At 34.3% G+C, this 20597-nt stretch overlaps 2 protein-coding genes across 2 annotated transcripts; one reads left to right on the top strand and one right to left on the bottom strand.

Moving 5' to 3' along the window:
• Positions 1–5402: 5402 nt before the first annotated feature.
• Positions 5403–8607, top strand: LOC128242531 (perlucin-like protein). The gene is made up of 6 exons (XM_052959710.1): positions 5403–5494; positions 6181–6272; positions 6643–6742; positions 7061–7202; positions 7854–7952; positions 8535–8607. The coding sequence occupies exons 1-6, from the start codon at positions 5443–5445 to the stop codon at positions 8560–8562; spliced, it is 513 nt and encodes a 170-aa protein (XP_052815670.1). The 5' UTR covers positions 5403–5442; the 3' UTR covers positions 8563–8607.
• A 2026-nt stretch (positions 8608–10633) lies between these two features.
• Positions 10634–20571, bottom strand: LOC128243043 (NADH dehydrogenase [ubiquinone] flavoprotein 2, mitochondrial-like). The gene is made up of 9 exons (XM_052960531.1): positions 20484–20571; positions 19184–19243; positions 18713–18775; positions 15484–15571; positions 14926–15025; positions 13132–13235; positions 12502–12611; positions 11860–11936; positions 10634–11061 (listed from the first exon to the last, which is right to left on the bottom strand). The coding sequence occupies exons 1-9, from the start codon at positions 20517–20519 to the stop codon at positions 10959–10961; spliced, it is 741 nt and encodes a 246-aa protein (XP_052816491.1). The 5' UTR covers positions 20520–20571; the 3' UTR covers positions 10634–10958.
• Between the last annotated feature and the right edge of the window lie 26 nt (positions 20572–20597).

The following is a 20597-nucleotide window of genomic DNA, read 5'->3' as shown; positions in this document are numbered from 1 at the left end:
CGCACATATTAACAATATAATATTGTGTAATAATTTCACTTCGATATCATAGATATATCTAAGCAAATGTATTGTTACGAAATATTCATTACCATTGTGTTTACCGATGCTTTATTGAACTTTACAGTCTGTTGTAACAAATATTACCATGACAAAGAAAGGTAATTGTTGGTGGTGTTGATGGGGTTGGTGATTGTTCTTTTGCTGTTTGTGATGGTGTTGGTGTTGGTAGTGTTGACGTTGGTGAAGGTGATGTTGGTGGTGTTGGTGTTGGGGGTGTTGAACTTGGTCGTCTCGGTGTTGGTGATGGTGATGTTGGTGTTTTTGTTGTTGTTGGTGGTGTTGGTGTTGATGATGTTGATGGTGTTGATGTTGGTGTTGGTGTTGGTGGATTGGTGTTTGTGGTGGTGGTGTTGATGTTGGTGGTATTGATATTGGTGTTTGTGTTGGACTTAGTGGTGTTAGTGTTGATGGTGATTGTGTTGGTGGTGTTTGTGTTGGTGGTGTTGGTGGTGTTGGACTAGGAAAAACGTACTTCTTTTTCTCCAAAATCGCTTTTCGGTAGTATAACGTCCATCATGATGGTTGTAAGTACAGGAATGAGGCTAACCTTGACCTTTGGAAAAGTCCATACCGAAATAGGCAGAGCGTGTCAATTTCAATAACGACCCTCCAGAGTTACCTATCCTAATAACCAGAATAATCATCACATGCTATTATTCTTGATCGCTTTGATAAATTAAATAATCTGATAATTAAAGGGTTCTCTATCCGTTATATATTTTATATACATATTAGTTTGTTTTATTACTCTTAATTCAAATTAGAATTGTTTCTTTTTAATTCTTTTTATTCCTCTATGATTTTACATTTTTTTTATTAAAAGACATTTTATTTTTTTATTAATATCAATACAACCCAAATAGTCCACATATCTATCAAGCGAAAAATCAATGTCGGTGTGTTGAAAACACGTTGTAGTCAAAAGACCGCCTTTCCCGACTATAATTTTCGTTTCGCATTTGGTGTTGTCGACCGCTCCGCACGTTTGCGTTTCCTCTGACCCGTTATTTTGCCAGCTGTTGGCGTTCGTTGTACAGCCAAGCTGCCCTCATTTGACACGACCGTGTTGCTATTTGTATTCCCATAATATGTACGGAAATGCTTTTTTTTCTTTCAAGCATTCCTTTGATATAGTGGCCCAGTAGCTGATGTCGACTTTGTGATGAGTATACATGTCGGCTAATCTAAAGTTTCCGGTATCTCGTATCGATCTAAGTCTTTCTTCTTGTTCACTTTGAACGATGTCATAGAGAGTATTAATAAATTTTGGCATGTCCTGTGCCTTCCAACTTGTTGCAGATTTTAGGATGTGATTAGCACTTTCACAGTTGTTGTTCGTCTATGTAGGAGAAATTTTGCCTCTTTTTCACTCATTCGTCCAATTGTTCGTTTTCTTACTCATTCATTTGTTTTGTTTGTTAATCATTCGTGCATTGTTTCATTCATTAAATCACCCATCAATCATTTTAACATTCAGTCAATAATCGTTCATTCAAACCCATGTGAAAGTATTGATGCCGAAATCAGCTGAAACTGAGACAATTTAAAACAAAATGTCAAGACTGTCAATCTTTGAGAGTGCTGACTTAATTCATTTGTTTAATTGTATATTGTACAACTTGCAATAGTTTTATCCAGTTCTCAGTTCGAAGTACAATACAAAGATAATTTTCGATGGTTATTTTAATTTGTTTTTATTATGCGTTCATATAAAGATTATTTTTAATTTCTTTAACATCATATCAGTAAAGATAAAAAACGAAAAGCAAACAAAACAGAACAACAACAAACATGTGATTTGTGTACCGATAAAGATGAAAGCCTTTATAATTGATTTTTATTAATGGCCACGTGGCCACTAACTACCAAGTTAAAAACGCCCTGATATCGCTCATATTTTTTACCTATTCACAAGATATATGCTTAATTGGTTTGATCATTAAAGTCCAATGAGTAAAACATGATAAGCATTAAAACAATATTAATTAAACAACATATTTTATGCTGTATCCTATATTGTGCGCCTTTAAAGTGTCAATATCATGAACGTCAAATTTGTTGAAATGATTTAGTGCAAAAAAAGCTTTATTTGGAAATTTATGTTCACGATATCTTTGTACAAAAATGGACGCGCATACATCCCTTCGCATTCGATTTTGTATTATAAAATCGATTTTGGAATAAAGTCTGTTTGATACTAAAATGTTCTGGAATTAAGTGATTTTTATTTGCGTTGAAAATACATGTCATAACTACCGTTGTGTTTTTGAAAATACCCTGGCATATGCCTTATAAACAGATTAACGGTAACAAAAACTAGGCACCTCTTTGACAAGACGCCTCAAAGCAACTAGATGTCATACCGGCCAATTTTACCCAACTGAGGTCACAGGCAAATATTTAAAGTAAGCCAGGGGCAGCTGTTGGGATCTGCATCATACTTTCAAGTCTCTGTTGTCATACCGCTAAGCTAGTCCCTGTCATTGTCCGAAGAGCTTAATTTAAAGAAAAGATTAATCATACAAATACCGGTGTATCTAGAGCTGGTTTGTCAATAGTTAGTTGTTTGGAAAATATTGGGAAGATACTTTACCCTTTGAATAAGGAAAGTTTGCCTGTAGATCTATGTAATAAACTGGGAAATATACGACAAACAAAATAAGGTTTAGACATTTTGGGGCAAATTCGACTTTTACAAAGGTTGATTTTAAATCGCCTCTCCTCTAATTGAAATAACATTTTATTTGGAAATTGGAATTATTCTCATTGTAATTGCTGTTTGTATACTAGAATTTACTTGCAATTACTCTGCTTAATTCCCTTAAAATGATAAAATGCTATGTTTGTTAATTGTAGTTTTACTAATTTCCAAGTTATTGGATATAACTATGCTTGGCAATTTGATGATCCCTAATGATCGCGATTACTATGCTCGTAGATTTGATAAAAAATGTTAATTCTCTAGTGATTGAAAATTAATTTGCTATTTGTATTATTCATGTTGATGACATCAAAACACTTATTTGTATTATGTGATGAGAGTAAAATAAAACTGTAAACTGTACACTGCTTGGAGATATAATATTTTGTTAAGAGATTTGTTAGTTTTGGTTTTAATTCATTAGTGATTGAAAATTACTGTGCTCTAAGATTTGATGTTTTGTGAATACTACGTTATTTGATTTTTGTTTTTTTCCAGTAGTAACTGAAAATTACTTATCTCTGATTTGGTAGTTTGTTAATACCTAGAAGTTTGATTTTTTGGTTAATTCATTAGCGATTGAAAATTACTTTGCTCTAAGATTTGATTTTTTGTTAATACTAAGAAATTCGATTTTTTTGTTATTTCATTAGTGACTGAAAATTACTTTGCTCTAACATTTTATATCTTGTTAATACTAAAATATTTGATTTTTTGTAATTTCATTAGTGATGAAAATAATTTGCTCTGATATTTGATATTTTGTTTATACTAAGAAATTCAATTTTCATGTTATTCATTAGTGATTGAAAATTACTTTACTCTAAGATTTCATATTTTGTTAATACTAGGAAATTTGAGTTTTTGTTATTTATTAGAGATTGAATATTACTTTACTCTAAGATTTCATATTTTGTTAATACTAAGAAATTTGATTTTTTTGTTATTTATTAGAGATTGAATATTACTTTACTCTAAGATTTCATATTTTGTTAATACTAAGAAATTTGATTTTTTGTTAATTCATTAGTGATTGAAAATGAGCAAGGTCAATGGGAATATTTTGCGATTCATTTAAATTTTATTTTATTTTATTTTGCTACAATATTAAAAAGTAATTATGTAATACAATTTTGAAATTGTGTTTTTTTTTGTTTTTAATTTACCAAATATTTATGCCACCCCATCACAACGTTTAGTTACACTTTGCATGACATGTTGGTGTTAGTTGTTGTGATGGTAAGACCTTTAACAAATTGTTTCAATTTACCAAACATGTCTATTTGGGTTGGTAGGTAGTTTTTGTGTGTTTTAATAAAGCATATCGAATTACTGGCATACAGTCTCAAATAGATGTTTGAATAGTTGTGCCGAATAAGTAGGCATAACATAATGAGTAAGTGCATGTATGCCAACATTGTTGTTTCATTCTATGTGCTGAATAGAATTGGAAAAAGAAACAGCCATTGTAATTCCTGAAGGTATATATACTGAAAGGCTTCTGGTCTGGACGTCTTGTTTGGCCCGTAGGTTTTAATGTGCAAGTACAAGAGAGAGTTGAGAGAGTTGAACAATGAAAGGCTTCGGGACATTTTTTGTGATTATTTAGGGTTTTGCCAAGTGTTGATTTTTTTTGTGGTAACGATTCTGCATTAACATTTTTTATTCTATGTTAGAAAGTCAATAGTTTTTATCCAACTGTTCTATAAATGAAACTTCAAGGTCATTACAGTAAGTACATTCTAAGAACATTTTCCAAATGTCATAAACAATACAAAACTTTTAAAGTTTTTTTTTCTGCAGGATATTTAAAAAATTAATCATGACATTTGGTGACGCACGCACGCACGCACGCACGCACGCCACGCACGCACACCACGCACGCACACACACACACACACACACACACACACACACACACACGTATGAACTCACGCTTTTACACTAGCACACACAACATTGACCCGTCGGCACTACAGTCAATCAATGCATTTTCAAAATATTATTGGTGTGTCATCAGGGGTCAAAGGCTGGTCTCTGTAACTTAACTTCTAGGAAGAGCTGATGTATTTACAATATGTTCTTTTTTACATTACATTAAATGGTATAGTTTCTGTTGATCTTCATGAAATTTTATCAGGTTATCTGTATAAACAATTTATTTGATATAGAATAAATATAGCTTTTCCTGGTCTCAAAAAAAGATCATAAGCTCAAATCTTACTTTTGCAAAATGCATAATTTGATAGTTGCAAAATCGGGCATTGTGTGTTTGATAGACAAGTAACAATATTTAAAAGCAAAATATTTGAGCTATTGGTGTAATTGGTATACATGTTAACTGTCAATACACAAAAACAAAGTAATTACATTTATACTGTCATGTATTTTGACTTTGATATATATATGGACAATATAACGATCTACAACTGTAAACATTTATTTTCTTGGTTAACCATAAGCTGTACATATGTATTCATTGGTACTGATGTTCACTTCCTCGTAAATTCTAAAATGCAATGGCTGAAACATCACATCTGTTAAATCTCACACATGAACTTATTACGATAGCAAAACTTCTTGATGGTTTTATCAGTGAGATGATGCCGATATTAACCTTAACCTTGATAAGCGCGCTGTTGAAATCATAACAGTGTAAATACATATTTAACATCAGGATGACAACAACTCGTCTTTTCACTTGGATTTCCTTTCTACTAGGCGTTACAGGTGTGTCAATTTATAGTGTTAATCCTTTTCAAAATCATTGTCTTTTATTCATATGGATATGATTTGTAAAGTACGTATGATTTTATAGAATATTCATTATAAGGGCTAAAGCCTAATTCACAGAAAGTTTTGATTCGTAAAAATCAGAACGTATGCTAATCAATCCATGAAACCATTGCTATTTCTGACCTGATTCAGTTCACATTGACAAAATGCTTAAACACTTCGTATGATCAGCAATCCGACTTCATATCTACGTTGTTACTTATCCGAAGCAATATTCTCTGGGTTCAGTTTAAACTGTGTAATGATAAGCTGAGAAAAGCGGCTTCATTCATAATGTGACCCTGCTTTCACGGACAGTTTTAATGCAGTTACCCTGAAATTATTCCACAATTATCTCATAGCCAGGCTACATTTCTTAACAACTGCTATTTCTGGTCCACATCGTTAGCCGGTACAGCTGGAATACATTTCTAAGCAACTGTTATTTATGAACCACAGCAAAGCCATCGAGTGTCCTGTCAGTTTGATCACATTTACAAGAAACTGTTATTTCTTATCCACAGCAATAACCGAGACAGCTAGTTCATATTACTTGGGAACTGTAATTTCTGAAATCACAGCAACTAAGCCTCTGAGTTCAAATAAAGATGGATCCTATTTTTGTTATTTCTTATCAACAGCAATAGCCATCGAATGTCCGGACAGCTGGATCACATTTCATGACCACTGCTATCTGTTTAGTGTCGACAAGCTGAATTGGTTCCATGCTACGGTAATATTCTAAAATATATTTATTATTCCAAACACTAGATATAATAACGTTTTTGCGTATTGGTAATATATATATATATATATATATGTTTTAATTTTATTGTGCAAATACTCTTAACAAATTTTAACGACGGAAACGTAACAATGAACAATGAAAGATATGTAAGACCATCCATTTAAACCGTATATAGTGTAGTAAATGCAAAACATTCAATACAAATATCTCTTTTTATATTATTTCAATCACACACGATCCCGTGGTTTGGACAGTGTGCCAAAATATAAAATATTCGCTTTTATTATATATTTGCAATTTGCCACAACATGTTGAACTCCAAGTAATATACATTTATAACATTTCACCTGTCTAGAAATCATGCAAGGATAAAGAAGCGCTCTTGGTTGCCATAGAATCCGCGGCGGAGGACACATTTTTGAAACAGTCTATAGTGCATTTTCATTTACACGACAGTAAGTACAATACTCACAATGTGTGACTTTCACTGCTTTTATTCTCGAATAAGTTCAGCCCTGTGTGCATGGGCAATTCTCATCACCTCCTTTGAATGTCTAACCATATTAATTTATTTTTTTTGATTTCATAAGAAGATATTCTGTCGTGATTATTTTGTTTTTATTATATATTACTTGTCTTTTTTCACATACCATTACTACCTTTTCAGTAAGTCCTTACTTATGCGTACATTTTGTATATCTTGAAATGTTTTATTGGAAACCAATTGCACACAATTTCAACCCCGGTGTGCACTCTCCTTTATTTCCGGGCAGATCCCCAGTTTGTAGGTTACTGGACAAGCGCTAATGACCTTGAGGTTGAAGGTCGCTGGGTGTGGGGCTACCCGAGTGATAACCAGGTCACATATGCTGACTGGCATGCCGGTGAACCCAATAACGTCTGGTTTGATAAGAGGTAATCTGACAGTTGAAGAAAAACACAGACTAATATGGCTACAATGTAACTTGGACATTTGTTATATGAAGATATGTTGATGCCTATATACGAGTAGTCTTTGCGTTTGTGACGTTGTGTGTTCTCATTTAGTCTAAGTTAGGCCTTTACTGTGTGAGAGCCTAAAATGTCTTATTTTTGCTGTTCCACTTGTAATCACTATCTGTGAGGCTTAGTTAATCACAATAAGGCTAAACAAATGTTTGCCTTCACAGCCATATTCGTTCGTATTTTAGTAGACAATTAGTTGGGTTCGACAAAACAGTCCGCATAGTTCTATGTAAACAGTCCGTGTAATGAGGCTTATATATAGTATTACATCCACATCATGACGGTTGTTCTCATAATCTCAACGTTTTTTAGTGCTTTTAATGGCATCATCCCAAAATAACAAGTGTACATGTCTAGCTGTGGTTTATATTGAAAAAATACTACTGGGCTTGTCGTCTTCTAAGTTTTCACTGTGGTTTTAAACCACTACAAGAAAGGTTTAATACCATGACAGATAGAAATGTAAACCAGTCCTTGTTTAACTCCTTTCTTAATTAAATAACTTTGATTTTATAAACTTGTATATCGCCAAATTACGAGTATGTCATATATATTTATCAGAGCGGAAGATTGTGTGGTGTTATGGGGACATAGTACCTACAACTACACATGGAACGATCAGCCCTGCGATATTGCGGAGCACTACATCTGCGAAATAGGGTACGCGATCTTTGTCCAATGACACTTAAAGAGGTGGATCCAAGATTAGACGTTATTGGATGCGAAGACAAAAACATACGGACATATACAAAAGCCTCCTTAGGTGCAATGGTGGGGTTGTGGGGGCTTTCCTGAGCCATGTTTGGCCCATTATTATGCATGTTTTTGTCTAAACTGTTTGGCATCAAACATTTGGTTGGATAACTTGTGTGCGGGAGGGGCGGGGCGCTGGACGGGGAAGGGGCGGTTGCAGTTGCTCGTGATCATAGAAAAAACTATATTTTCACGAGTGGCGAAAATACGATCTTACACTGAAATAAACAAATATTCTCTCTCTCTCGGAAGGTTGGGTTAATGGGCTATTTACAAATTTCGTTCTCAACATCAAATCGTAATTGCGCCCATACAAGACTATCCTTGTCATAAAATTGAGTACAGAAACCATGGAAATAGTTAATTGCAGCTTATGTATTTATAAGTGTTTAACTGTTTACATTTATATATATTTTTAAAATATGAATTAAGATATTAAACTTGTGGTACATGCCTTACATCATACAGATGTGTTTTGTTTTATTTCAGCGAACCCCATGCAGAAGTGGTAGGATAGTGTGTGTGATATTGGATGTAACTGTCAATTATAAATCAGCGCAAGTCAAGTCATCTTCTGTTTTTTTCAGTTGGTTCAAAAGATTTTCATCATTTTAATACCGTGAAAAAAACCACGAGCCCATGATTAGTTAGGTGTCGTAAGCATCAAACTCAGTTGATATGAAGAATGTGCTTATGTCGGATATTGATGCCAATGTAGAGGTGACATATAAATAATGAAAATGATATAAGAGTTGACGAGAATTTCATTGTCCGTCCGCTATGTTCGACTCGGGGGCCATAGATTATATAGAGGTTCATATATGGTTGCGCGGTGCCAATGAGAGATACTATCTCCGGCATGCCGACAATGGCTCTAGGATGGGGAAATATGCTACCAAGCAGTCCGAGTTGTCATAAAATGGAAAACATTCAGCGCGCTAGTAAACTGATACTCGAAGGAATGACACAGAACTGTAACACGCTGTAATAATATAAATACACCACTGGCTTGAACACTAGACTTTCAGACGTGACACATAGCTATAGGATATACATGAAATGCTATGAGTTGTCCCAACAGTAGCGGAGGTCATTCCATCAAAGGAGTTGGACGATATAACACTGTATTGCACATATATGCTCGTATATATGTGGAATAGAACTTCAGTAGTATTGTCAAGTAGGACCTTGTCAGACTTCAACCACAATCACCATTTATCACGTTGCCAGATGTATAAGTGTGACCATGTATTTTGAGTCCATTGATTTTAATCCGATATCGTTCACATTTCATTTCTTTGTTGCTATATTCATTTCAAAATAATGTATCCAGAAAGCGGTACTAAGTGACATGTATATATGCCTGGTAAAACAATAAAAAGGTCAAAGAAAAAATCAATCAAGGGCCATTATTTGTTTAGGCTATTTTAGAGATATGTAACCTTATTGTGTGATGGCCTTGAAGAACTGTGTGAAGTATGAAGGCCATCAAATAAACGGTATTTGAGATCGGAGTTAAAACCCCAGTGCCCTAAAACTTAAACCAAACTTTCTAAGTCGATCAAATGCCATAATTTGTATTTATGTTAATATGGAGTTATTTAACCTTAATGTGTGGTGGCCGTGAAGAAATGTATGAAGTATGAAGTCCTTTGAATGAGAGGTATTGTAGATACGAGCTAAAACCCAATTGCCCTAAAATGTGCACATAACTTTAAAAGGACTATACTTAGCATTATGAATCAAATGCAGTTATGTAACCCTAATTGCATGATGACCTTCAACAATTGTATGAACTATGAAGTCAATTGAATGAAAGGTATAGGATCAACTAGTAAAAATCCTACTTTGCCAATTAACTTGAACGGGACACAATGTGGCCTAAAACTTTAACAAAAGTTTCTTGGTCAATCTGGGGCCACAATTTGGGTTTAGAACTGTGTGATGGTCCGGATCATCTGTGTGAAGTATGAAGTGAATTAAATGAAGGGAATTGGAGTTATAAGATCGAATGCCAACTTGACATATAACTTCAACCGGACGCCGGCACCGTAGGGAAGCCGACCTTGGAACGAGTAAAGGGTGCAATTACTGTAAGTTTATTTGAAAATCGACTTCAATTAATGGAACGCCGCGCAGCCCAAATGTATGTGTGGCTAACGTGGCTATATACCAAATGTCAATAATTTAGCAGCTTAATACCAACTGTCAATCATTTAGCAGCATCTCTTAAGACCCGACGATATCCCGGTTGATATAAGGCCTAGACGAGAAATACAAATATCGACCCTTGATACCCCTTTCAAGTTAAACAAGTTAAAAATAAACATTTCTGTTGTCCATGATATAGATATGTGTATCGATTCGGTTCTGTATCGCAGTAATTTAGTTTATCGACATTATGCACACCCCTCTTTTCTGACTTGACAGGCATTCACATAAATCGAGGTCTATGCTTCGACCTTGACTTTCTATAAGCAACCTGGTTTTTGATAGCAACATCAACAGTTTACAATGCGACTCCAATATATTATCAATACTATGATAATTTATAACTCATCAAACTATAAGTCACAATAAAACTTCAATGAAAAATTGTCACAAGTTTATTAACAAGTCAGTTAATATAATGCAATGTATGTAACAACAGCAAGAGAAATGCCATAATAATTTAATAAATTATCAGCAAAGATAGTTACTAGGTTGTGATCATGTTTTAACTATTCAAAAACATCATTTTATCAAACAATCATCCATACAAAATACCAGCAAAGCACTTGCAAAATACTTTCCACTAAAATTATAACAGAAGAGTTATCCCACTTCCTTACTACAATCAATTGTGTACCACAAGTATTTAAAACTCTGAATAGTCTGCAAATTATCATAAATGTCCTAATTTCAACACAGTCTTCACAAGTCTGAGCGCACACCGAATCCCGGTCCCCTGGGTTCACTGTCAAGACAAGTCAGCCCTCCCTTCGGCTCACATGAGAATCTGTGACCTTGTCCACTCCTGAAAGGCAACAAGGGCCAATAAAAGAACTTTAATAAATACTCAGATGAGTGTTGTGCCATAACAATCTTTAATGTTTCTAGTTCCTCTTACCCTTTTTTTAAGTCAATGGGACTCTTTATCGTCTAATATCGTCAGACACATAATGATAAGCAATGTTGTGAAATGTGAACAAAATGCTTTCACACTGTCAAAATTGCTCCATCTCTAATCTTTACTCAAAAGTGTACCAGAAAATGTGGGTTTTTTCTGAAAGGTGTTAGCAAGGCTACTGAAACTATATAATTAAAGTTTTGGGTGTTTTTTCCCACTTCTGCTCATATGAGTACCTGCCAGCTGCTTTTGATGTGAAGTTAGATGTAAGATGTTTAAACAAATTAAAAAATATTGCCAATTTTTTATCTGTTAGTGAAACTCTTTTTTGCATGCAGCACCTATATTTATTTCTTCATAGTGTTAAGTCTTGATCAAGTGTGTAATTATCGTTATTCATAATTACATATAGTCTGTATCCTTAATAAACTTTCTACCTTGAGAGTGTTTCAAGAATCTTTTCATTATTTGTGAATTCACTAAGTTAAAGAAAATGAGCACTGGAAAATATATTCAAGAGCGAAGTCACTGAGGTCATGACAACATAAAGACTTTGTTTTCTTTGAAAAACAAAAGATGTAATTCTATTAGAGCTCAACTACGATACAAAGCTGCACACTTACTGAGGCCCAGGCTCAACTACGATACAAAGCTGCACACTTACTGAGGCCCAGGCTCAACTACGATACAAAGCTGCACACTTACTGAGGCCCAGGCTTGGGTATTTTGTCCTGTTTGAGATCATCAAGGATCCTCTTCATGTCTTCGGCAGTCAGGTCTTCCTAAGAGCAAGTGTTCAGTTCAGTCAGTTATTCAAGCATAATGGGTCAATGGTGTACATAAGTTATAATAGCTTGCATATACTACGGAGAAATGATCAATTAATTTGGGGGTTAATTTCAGACATTACCAAGCAACTTTAAATATGGAAGGTTTTGGTAATTTTTGGCACAATATCCTGTTTTTGGAATAATATTCTCTTAGTATGATAATCATACAAAACTCTTCCAAATAAATCAGACTTTGTTATTCTAAAAAATAAAGCCAGTTATTAAAATAGTTTTAAAACACTTTAGCAAGTTGGAAAAATGAAAAAAAAAAGATCCCTGGGTCAATATTCACTTTCGTCTTGAGCCGGAGAATTGAGTTCTTGAATGTTTCAAAATATCTATAATAATATACCAGTAACTAATTTTGGCAGAAGGGAAGTGTGTCTGATTTTTAAATAGATCATTTGTAACACATATGTAGCAATTGTTACCATCTTTGCTCAGTAATGGCCATTTTACAAGTTGAGTGGAGTGTCAAGCTCAAGACGCTAGTGAATATGGGCCGTGTTTAACTCACATAATAGTTGTCATTGACCTGCACCATGGGAGCGTTAACACATGCTCCTAAACACTCCACCTCAAGCAGGCTGAACTTTCCATCCTTCGTCGTCTCCCCAAGATCTATCCCTGAAATTCAATATAAAGCTGATCTTAATAATCATTATATACTCATCATAAATCTGTAAGTCATATTTATTGCAAAATATGTATAATGGTAGTCCGTACTCTATTCTAGTGCAAAATGGCCATATTTCATTCATATGTTTTATTGCTAGTGTTAAAATAATATCATCAAAAAAAATAGCGCATCATTTAAATGTACCGGGTAATTCGTTATATGTGGTAACGTGTCTTTAATATGATTTTAACCAGAAGGCAGTACTCATGTATATAATAAAAGGGTAATTGGTATGTCCTCTGCGGTTTATTGATTTTAGCAGATTTTCAAAAATCCTATTGAGTCTAACACAGTGGAGAAGAATAAAAATAAAATAATGTAAAACATAAATTTATAATAAAAGGGCGACAACTCAAATACGTAGGTAAGTAGAAAGTCCCAGGACTGATGGACAGGACAAGGTGGTTCCTACATAACCCACACCTATACAGGGTGGGGGTATAAAAATCTGACAAACCAAAACCATACCAAGTTCTTTCCTAATACAGTCGAGAATGACATCACAACCCACGCCGTTCACAATACAGGGGGTTGTTGTGCAGATCTGGATGAAATATTTCCCTACTGGTTCTCTGAAAGATGAATGAAAGTAAGTATACTACAGTAAACTACTTGTAACAAACCCCAAACAAAGAACAGGGAGTTGTTGAGCAGATGTACATAATGTTTCACTACTGGCTTAATGTGCAGATGTTCCATGTAAAAAGGGACAAATCAGAAACATTGCAACATCACTTAAATGCCAGTTGAACAGAATCTTCCCAGGCCCTGAGATAATTTTTAAGGACATTTTTTTGACACCTGAACAAGTAAATTTCTGTGGGGCCAAATAATTTGTATGGTTTTGGTCCAAAAGTAATAAATTTAACATACATGTAAGTGACATCACTAACTAGTTAATTCTATTTTCACCAATATCTGATCATAGCATAAAACAAGAATAACATCATTTCTTCTTTAATGGCAGTGATTTTTTTTGGAATTATTTTTACCGCCTGTGCCTTGCAAATTGGGAAAAAATGTTGCCTTTGGGAAAATACAAAATCAGGCCAAAATAGCTAATATAATGGCAAATATACATGTTTTAACTTTTTTATGCATACTTTATGCAGTGAAAGAGTAAGTATTGTCAAGATTTTGTTTATATTTCAAGGAATTCATTGCTTTTTTATTCATTAATGAAATGTACATTTATCAAATTGGGAAACAAAATACTGTGAAATCATTAATGTTCGTGGGGCATTAATGTTCGTGGTTTTCGTGGGTTGGGTGATCCACGAATTCAAGATCCCACGAAATATAAACCCTTTATTCACGTTTTCAATTGCCTTGTTACGTACATACTCTAGTATATTCTTAACAGAGGTCGCAGTGTACAGTGTTAAAACCTGTCTCACTGTATAACTTACGATCATTATTCTGTTAATATTTTATAACAAATAATGAACCAAATCAATTAAATGTGTTTTATGCAGCAAATGACAGTTATAAGCACGTGGTTAAACGTGTGCTGTTTATGAAAATCTCCAAGTTTACAAGATGTGCGTGATGAGTGTCCATACTCGATTTTTTTATTTAATGAAATAATTAATCGATTACTAGTACATTGAAGGTTACTAAGCACCGAACGTGACAATATACGCACCTTTTCGGTGTTTTCACAGTTTGCAAAATTCTTAATTGGCATTCAATGGCTTTCCCTATCTGTATTTATGATCAGGGTACATCTTCTTTTATTACCTTTATTCCCAATTAAATCGATAAGTGACATGGGTATATGCACTAATTAGCATGTCGTACCACATTAGCGAGTGTCATAAACCGAGTGACGTAGAAGACGGAAATCACGGGCCAGCGCTTGGATATTATGCAGACGATCGCATCTTCGCCTTTTATTTTTCAAAAATGAAAATCCACGAATTTAAGTACCCACGAAATTGTTTTTTTTCGGCAAACCACGAAATTTCATGCCCACGAACATTAATGATTTCACAGTATAAAATTTTGGAAAAAATGGACAGTTTTTCGCAAGGGGAAACAAACAGCCTTTAGAAGGCAGTAATTTGCACCAAAAAAATCACTAAATGGGAATGAGGGTATTTGACAAAAGAAAATACTATTTGATGAGATTATTACATTTTGCAAGTTAATATCACTTTCTATGGTTTGTCACATGACAACCTCTAAACCAATGAAAAGATCGAAAAAAAGTTTTTTCTGAACTCTACACCTAAATAAGAGACTTCTTAAAATCTGACATACCTGTTGAACATGGTATAGAAAGTGGCGACCTCATACACTCTCATCTTGGGCATCTTTAGAAGATTTGCTACTGCATGCATCGCAGAAATTGGCAACCAACCTGACATGAACAATAACATATCACTACATGGTACTTGGGTTTGTCATCAAGCCTTACGTTGTATAGGAATCGGGCACTGGTTTGAAAGCTGTACTTTTAATCAGATTTATGAAGCAATGAGATAAGATATGACTGTTTTCCAATCTTAGTAGTGAAAATAAGCACAAGCCTACCAATCCTTCATCGGTTAAATGTGTATTGGGCTTGGTTAAAATTTGAGTTTTACATAGTCTGGCTCACTACAATCCAAAGGTAAAATTGGAAAATTATTCAATTAGTTTGTACTGTATTTCATATAATTATTATCCTTATCCTTAGATATTCCAGTGATTCCATTCAGTTTCTGGGCAAATCAACTTTACTATCTATAAATCAGAATACTTTAATTCTACTCTTAAATTTAAGGAAAATTGGATATTGAATACAGCCACAAAAAGAGGCTGAGCTACTCCAATGACCATGTTGTCTCTGTGCCAGGTCCAATAAGGGCATCACAGCTGCCTGTTCGTGACCTTCAGGGTAGTTCTTCACGATCATCGCTGCTCGCTGAAAAAAGATGAAGTGGCCCAGATAAGATTTTTCCTTGATTTTGATATTGCTAGTGGTCGAAATTAGCACAAGTTGTTGATATTTTCATTCTACATGTACCCCTCTAGAAAATGTTTGACCAATTAATATATATATATATATATATATATATATATGCTAAATAATATTTCACCTAAGATTTGTATTATATCAAATAGCTTGTCAAGCACCTACCGTAAATGACGATAGGGGGTATTAGACGCAGGGAAAAATATATGTGCTAAATCGGGGGAAAAAACTTTTAATTTATGTTTTGGGTTAAAAGACGCATAGAAAAAATGTCAAATTGTCTGGCATTTTCGGCCACCATGTTTGTTGACAGTGACAAAAAATTTTTTTTTCGTGAAAATGGCGATGGTTATCTTTAAAACCATACAATGATAACACAAAGCAAAATTGGTTTCATTTTTATTCGTTTCATGTGATAACATAACAGATTATTTAAAATAAACACATTCAATCAGCACATATTGCACAAAGAAACACACAAATTGTCATTCACTAATCCTTAAATCGCTTTCCTCAAAGCCCTCAAATTCCTCGTCATCGTCGTCACTCTCGAAGAAACGCTCCATTTCATCTTCCGTCATGTCTTTGGTCGTCTTGTCCGTGTAGTAACCGCCATTAATTCGTGCTTCTGTTTTCGCCACTTGCGTACGTTGACCTCATTCATCGTGTACTGGCGACCCGCTGCACGATTGCCGTGCTCTTCAGCATAGCTGATAACAGCTAGCTTTTCTAGTGCTGTGTACGATGTACGCACTTTCCCCATGATGGCACTAAAAAGTACCTAGTGTGACAATTTGTTGTTGGATGGCACTAAAAAGTACCTTTTATGACAATTTGTAAGATTCTTTCTGACAGTATATCGTAAACAAAATACGTCAAGAATGATAAGTTAAGTTTTGCAAAGACCTTATATTGTACGAGTTTGTTCTCAAAATGTCAACACCTACAGAAAAGAATAAAGAACGTGACAAAGTGCGAATAAACAAGACCATTATCGCAACAGTTTGTAGTATTGGTATGTTAACAGGTTAAAGGCAGTCGAGTTTTTCACACCTTATCGTACAACTGACAAAAAATATTTTGACAGTGCCCAACTTTGCTTTCTTATATGCAAGTTTAATTATTGTTCAATTCAATTTATTATTCAAAATTAAATTGAATAACTTTAATCGAAAAACATTTAATCCAAAAATATTTTTGTTAAAATTATAAACGTCTTACGATATACCGTATACCGATCTTTAACTTGCCGTTTTAACCCGTATATAATCGATCAATATGACGCGAGTAACTTCCCTTTCTACATAAATGTAAACAAACTCTCAGCTTAAAAATCGACCTCAGAAAAAAACTTTGAAAAATTGTTACGGGTTATTATACGCAGGCATTTTTTTGCATCGAAATCTGAGGAAAAAAAGGGCGTCTAATACCCAGTCATTTACGGTACATGAATTTATGTTGACAGAAATGAAGGAGACATAGTTTTAAACAGCAAAACCTGGTGACAATGTTACTTATTTTGGAAAGTCTGCCACATTTGTTGAAATAAAAGTAAATTGTTAAATACACTCACTATTATGAGTTTAAAATGTCTAAAAATAAAAAAGTATTTTTGTATTAATAAAACAGGGTTCCCCTTGGGTTCTAAAAAGTTGTCGCCACTTTTTCGCGGGGGGTTAAGGGGGCCGCGATAGGCCCCCTTACGGGTCCAGGGCAGCGCCCTTGTGGGGGCCAAGGGGGCGAAGCCCCCTGAAGCTCATGGGGTTTAAGCATTTTAAGAGCCTTAAATTGCATTTAATTAGCACATTGTCGTGCAAATCATAACATTTTGTTGTACATGAAGCACAAGATATTAATAGCAAATTGTTATTCTGTTGACAAAATTCATTGTATATGGACTAGTATATAAATAAAAAAATATTGCAAAAAATGTGACATAAACATCAATATGTTGATTTCAGTCTAATGCCTGCATACAATAAAAGAATACATTTGTGAAATTATGAGATAAATTTAGAATAAATGGAAACTCAAAGAAATATACATTGTCAAACTAGGGCCATATCTTTCCTAATAGAAATTTGTCTACCTACTCTTTACTCCAGCCAACATATTAGAAGCCTTATCAAATGGGGTTTAATCCTATTTATTTGATTTCTGTTAATCTTTTTGACACTTTTTGAACTCTTAGAATGCTGCATTTATAGCAATTACAAATTGCGACAAAACCGAAAGCAAGTCTATTTTTAGCGCGTAAACGTCATTACGAAATTTGCATATCAAGTGACTTTCCGACAACATAAAATTCTACGATTTGCATATTTAAAACTAACACGATAATTACGCAACAACAAGGCTGTTGAGCTAAATATTAAAATTGTTTGCTAATAAGAGACATAACAGTTAAAGGATGTCATTGTTTATCCGTGAAAGCAATAAAATTCTGCAATAATTAGCGAGGTGTTGACTGGGCCGTGACTGCTTGCTTTAATTATCGGATTAATTTTTGTTGTCGCACCAGCAGATGCGCTTGATTTATGACAGTGACAGAATTGATTATCATGCAGGCCGCATGGTCACCACTTACGTCATTTTAAGAAAATATTTTAGAAAAAAATCGTTGTCGCCATAAATTCGCCAAATTTGAAAACTTGTCGCCACTTTTGCGATTTTGTCGCAAATGGCGACAATGGCGATCGCCAGCGGGAACCCTGATAAAAGTGCTACAAAAATGGTGTTTGTGAGACTAAAACTTCCACATTATATATCTAACTTCCACATTATATATCTAAGTATAAAAAAAGTTCATACTTCTAGTTTTATTTTTTTCTGTTAAGAGTCAAATCTTATTTGCTTTGTGATATATCATGTCAATGTCGTGAAATTAAAAGGAAAACAGTAACGTTTTATTTCGGGAAAACATACCAAGTCTATTGAGGGCTTATTGATTATGATGAATCATCAAGATGCTCGACCAACTGAATTGATTAGCAGCAACTTTTAGTAGGCTCAGAAACAAAATCACACTTATAAATGTTATGAATCATCTTACAAATTGCAGTGCAAAACATGAAAGATGGAAGACCCTACCTTCAAACTATCAGGTGTGAACTCAAAAGGTGTGTCAGGATTGTTGTCAGATGTGTGTCTGTGCTGAAATACACACGATGCATATTATTAGCGAATTCACATCATAACTTTTAAACTGGCTTAAATGATGGCAACAAAACTGTCATCACAAGTAGTCTTTTTGGATATTAAAAGAAGACCTAATTTGTACATATGACATGTGCTAGGCTACAACACTTTTAACTAGCCCTACTATATAAAACTCTGAGCAAGCCCAGAAAGCATTTTAACAGTTTATGAGCTTCTGACCACTGACAACTACTGATTATTTATGTATTGAAACATGGTTTTATATTGCAAGTAACAATATAAATATCACTGTCTTATTCCATTACCACTTTTTAAAGATTAACTATTTCTTTGTAAAGTTAGGAATATCAGTTACTGATCTTTGATACCTTAAACGATACAGAAAAGAAAGACTTGGCTTACAACAAACAGCTTGTCACTACAGACTGGGGCTGCAACATGTAGCCGTCTCGCATGTTGTGTCTGAAAACAACAACATTATCAACCAATTACACGAGCATGATGCTACTTGTTCTTTCAAGTTTTTTTTTATAACTTTTGGGGGAGCGGACTTGCTCATATACATCCCTTTATTAAATCACTTTGCAAGACATTGTACATGTTTACCAAGGTGATATGCCATTTTAAAACCAGTACTCTGCTTGCATCAACGATATGATCACGTTGCATGGATCAAACAGTATCGTGTATTCACGTATTACACATATTTCTATATGTGAACAAAGTCTGAATATTGTTTATTTGTCTGTACACCTTTAATTTCCACAGGTATTATGATACACTTCCAACCTCATGTTTTATGCAAAAAGAACGTGTTGCCTTTGTGGTAAATTGCGGGATGTATACTGCAGTAGCCAACGTGGTGGAGCGCGTTATCACCGCGTTCATATGGAGGGCGTAATGCTCATATCGCCGGGTATGGTGAAAATTACATTTAAAAGATGACTGCTATAGTAAGAAAAAATCCTGCGATGTGTAAAATCTGAAAAAAATGCATGGTTGGTAGTGTAGTTTTAATGGTATTAAAGCGTGATAGTGAATTTCCGAATAAAACCTAAAAATAAGCTTGATCGTGATTTGACAAGGTAGTGTCCTTTAGAATATGTTGCCTTGGCTAAATATAGGAAAATATAGGGGTTTGTTGGCTCCCTTAAAAATATTAAAGAATAATCATAGTAAGAAATGAAGTAATTGAGGCAATAAACCCAAGTAGCATTATTGCCTTTCTTGAAATAAATATACGGAGAGTAGAATTGGAGTCAATAGGCCTGCATCATAGAAACTAAGGAAAAATCAATCCATATATGCACTCCATTTCAGTGGAGGCGCCAAATAAATGAAGTTATCAGCTTGACCAAAACAGTTTGCTTTAAAGTAGACACACAAATAAACCAATTTTATTTTTCTTATTATTTTTTGAAATGCTGTGTAGTGCTTTATAGTACACAAGTATATTTTTTTCCTTTATATGGTATTGGGGTCCTGAAACACTAGACATCAGTGTTTCCTCGTCGATAGGATACAGAACATATAGGAAATTTATGTGGTGGTCTCTAACCTATACAACTTTCCCCACCCACTTTTGAAAGCTTACAGTTTACAATTCTCCATAAGTTTTACCAATAATAATCATAATAAAATCATTTGTTTTTGTTAAAAAGGGTCCTTATATAATAAGTGTATAATCCAATGAAATACATACGACAGCTGTCAGCGCTTTGCGGCAGCTAGCCAGCATCTTTGATTGATTCTTGTTTTGGAAGTCACCGGAAATGGAAAAGTTAATAGGACTGCACTGAAAAAAATACAAAAAAAA

Source organism: Mya arenaria, chromosome 8 (genome assembly GCF_026914265.1).
Source record: "Mya arenaria isolate MELC-2E11 chromosome 8, ASM2691426v1".
NCBI lineage: Eukaryota > Metazoa > Mollusca > Bivalvia > Myida > Myidae > Mya > Mya arenaria.
Note: the sequence above shows the minus strand (reverse complement) of the source record. Positions and strands in the feature narration are given on the sequence as shown.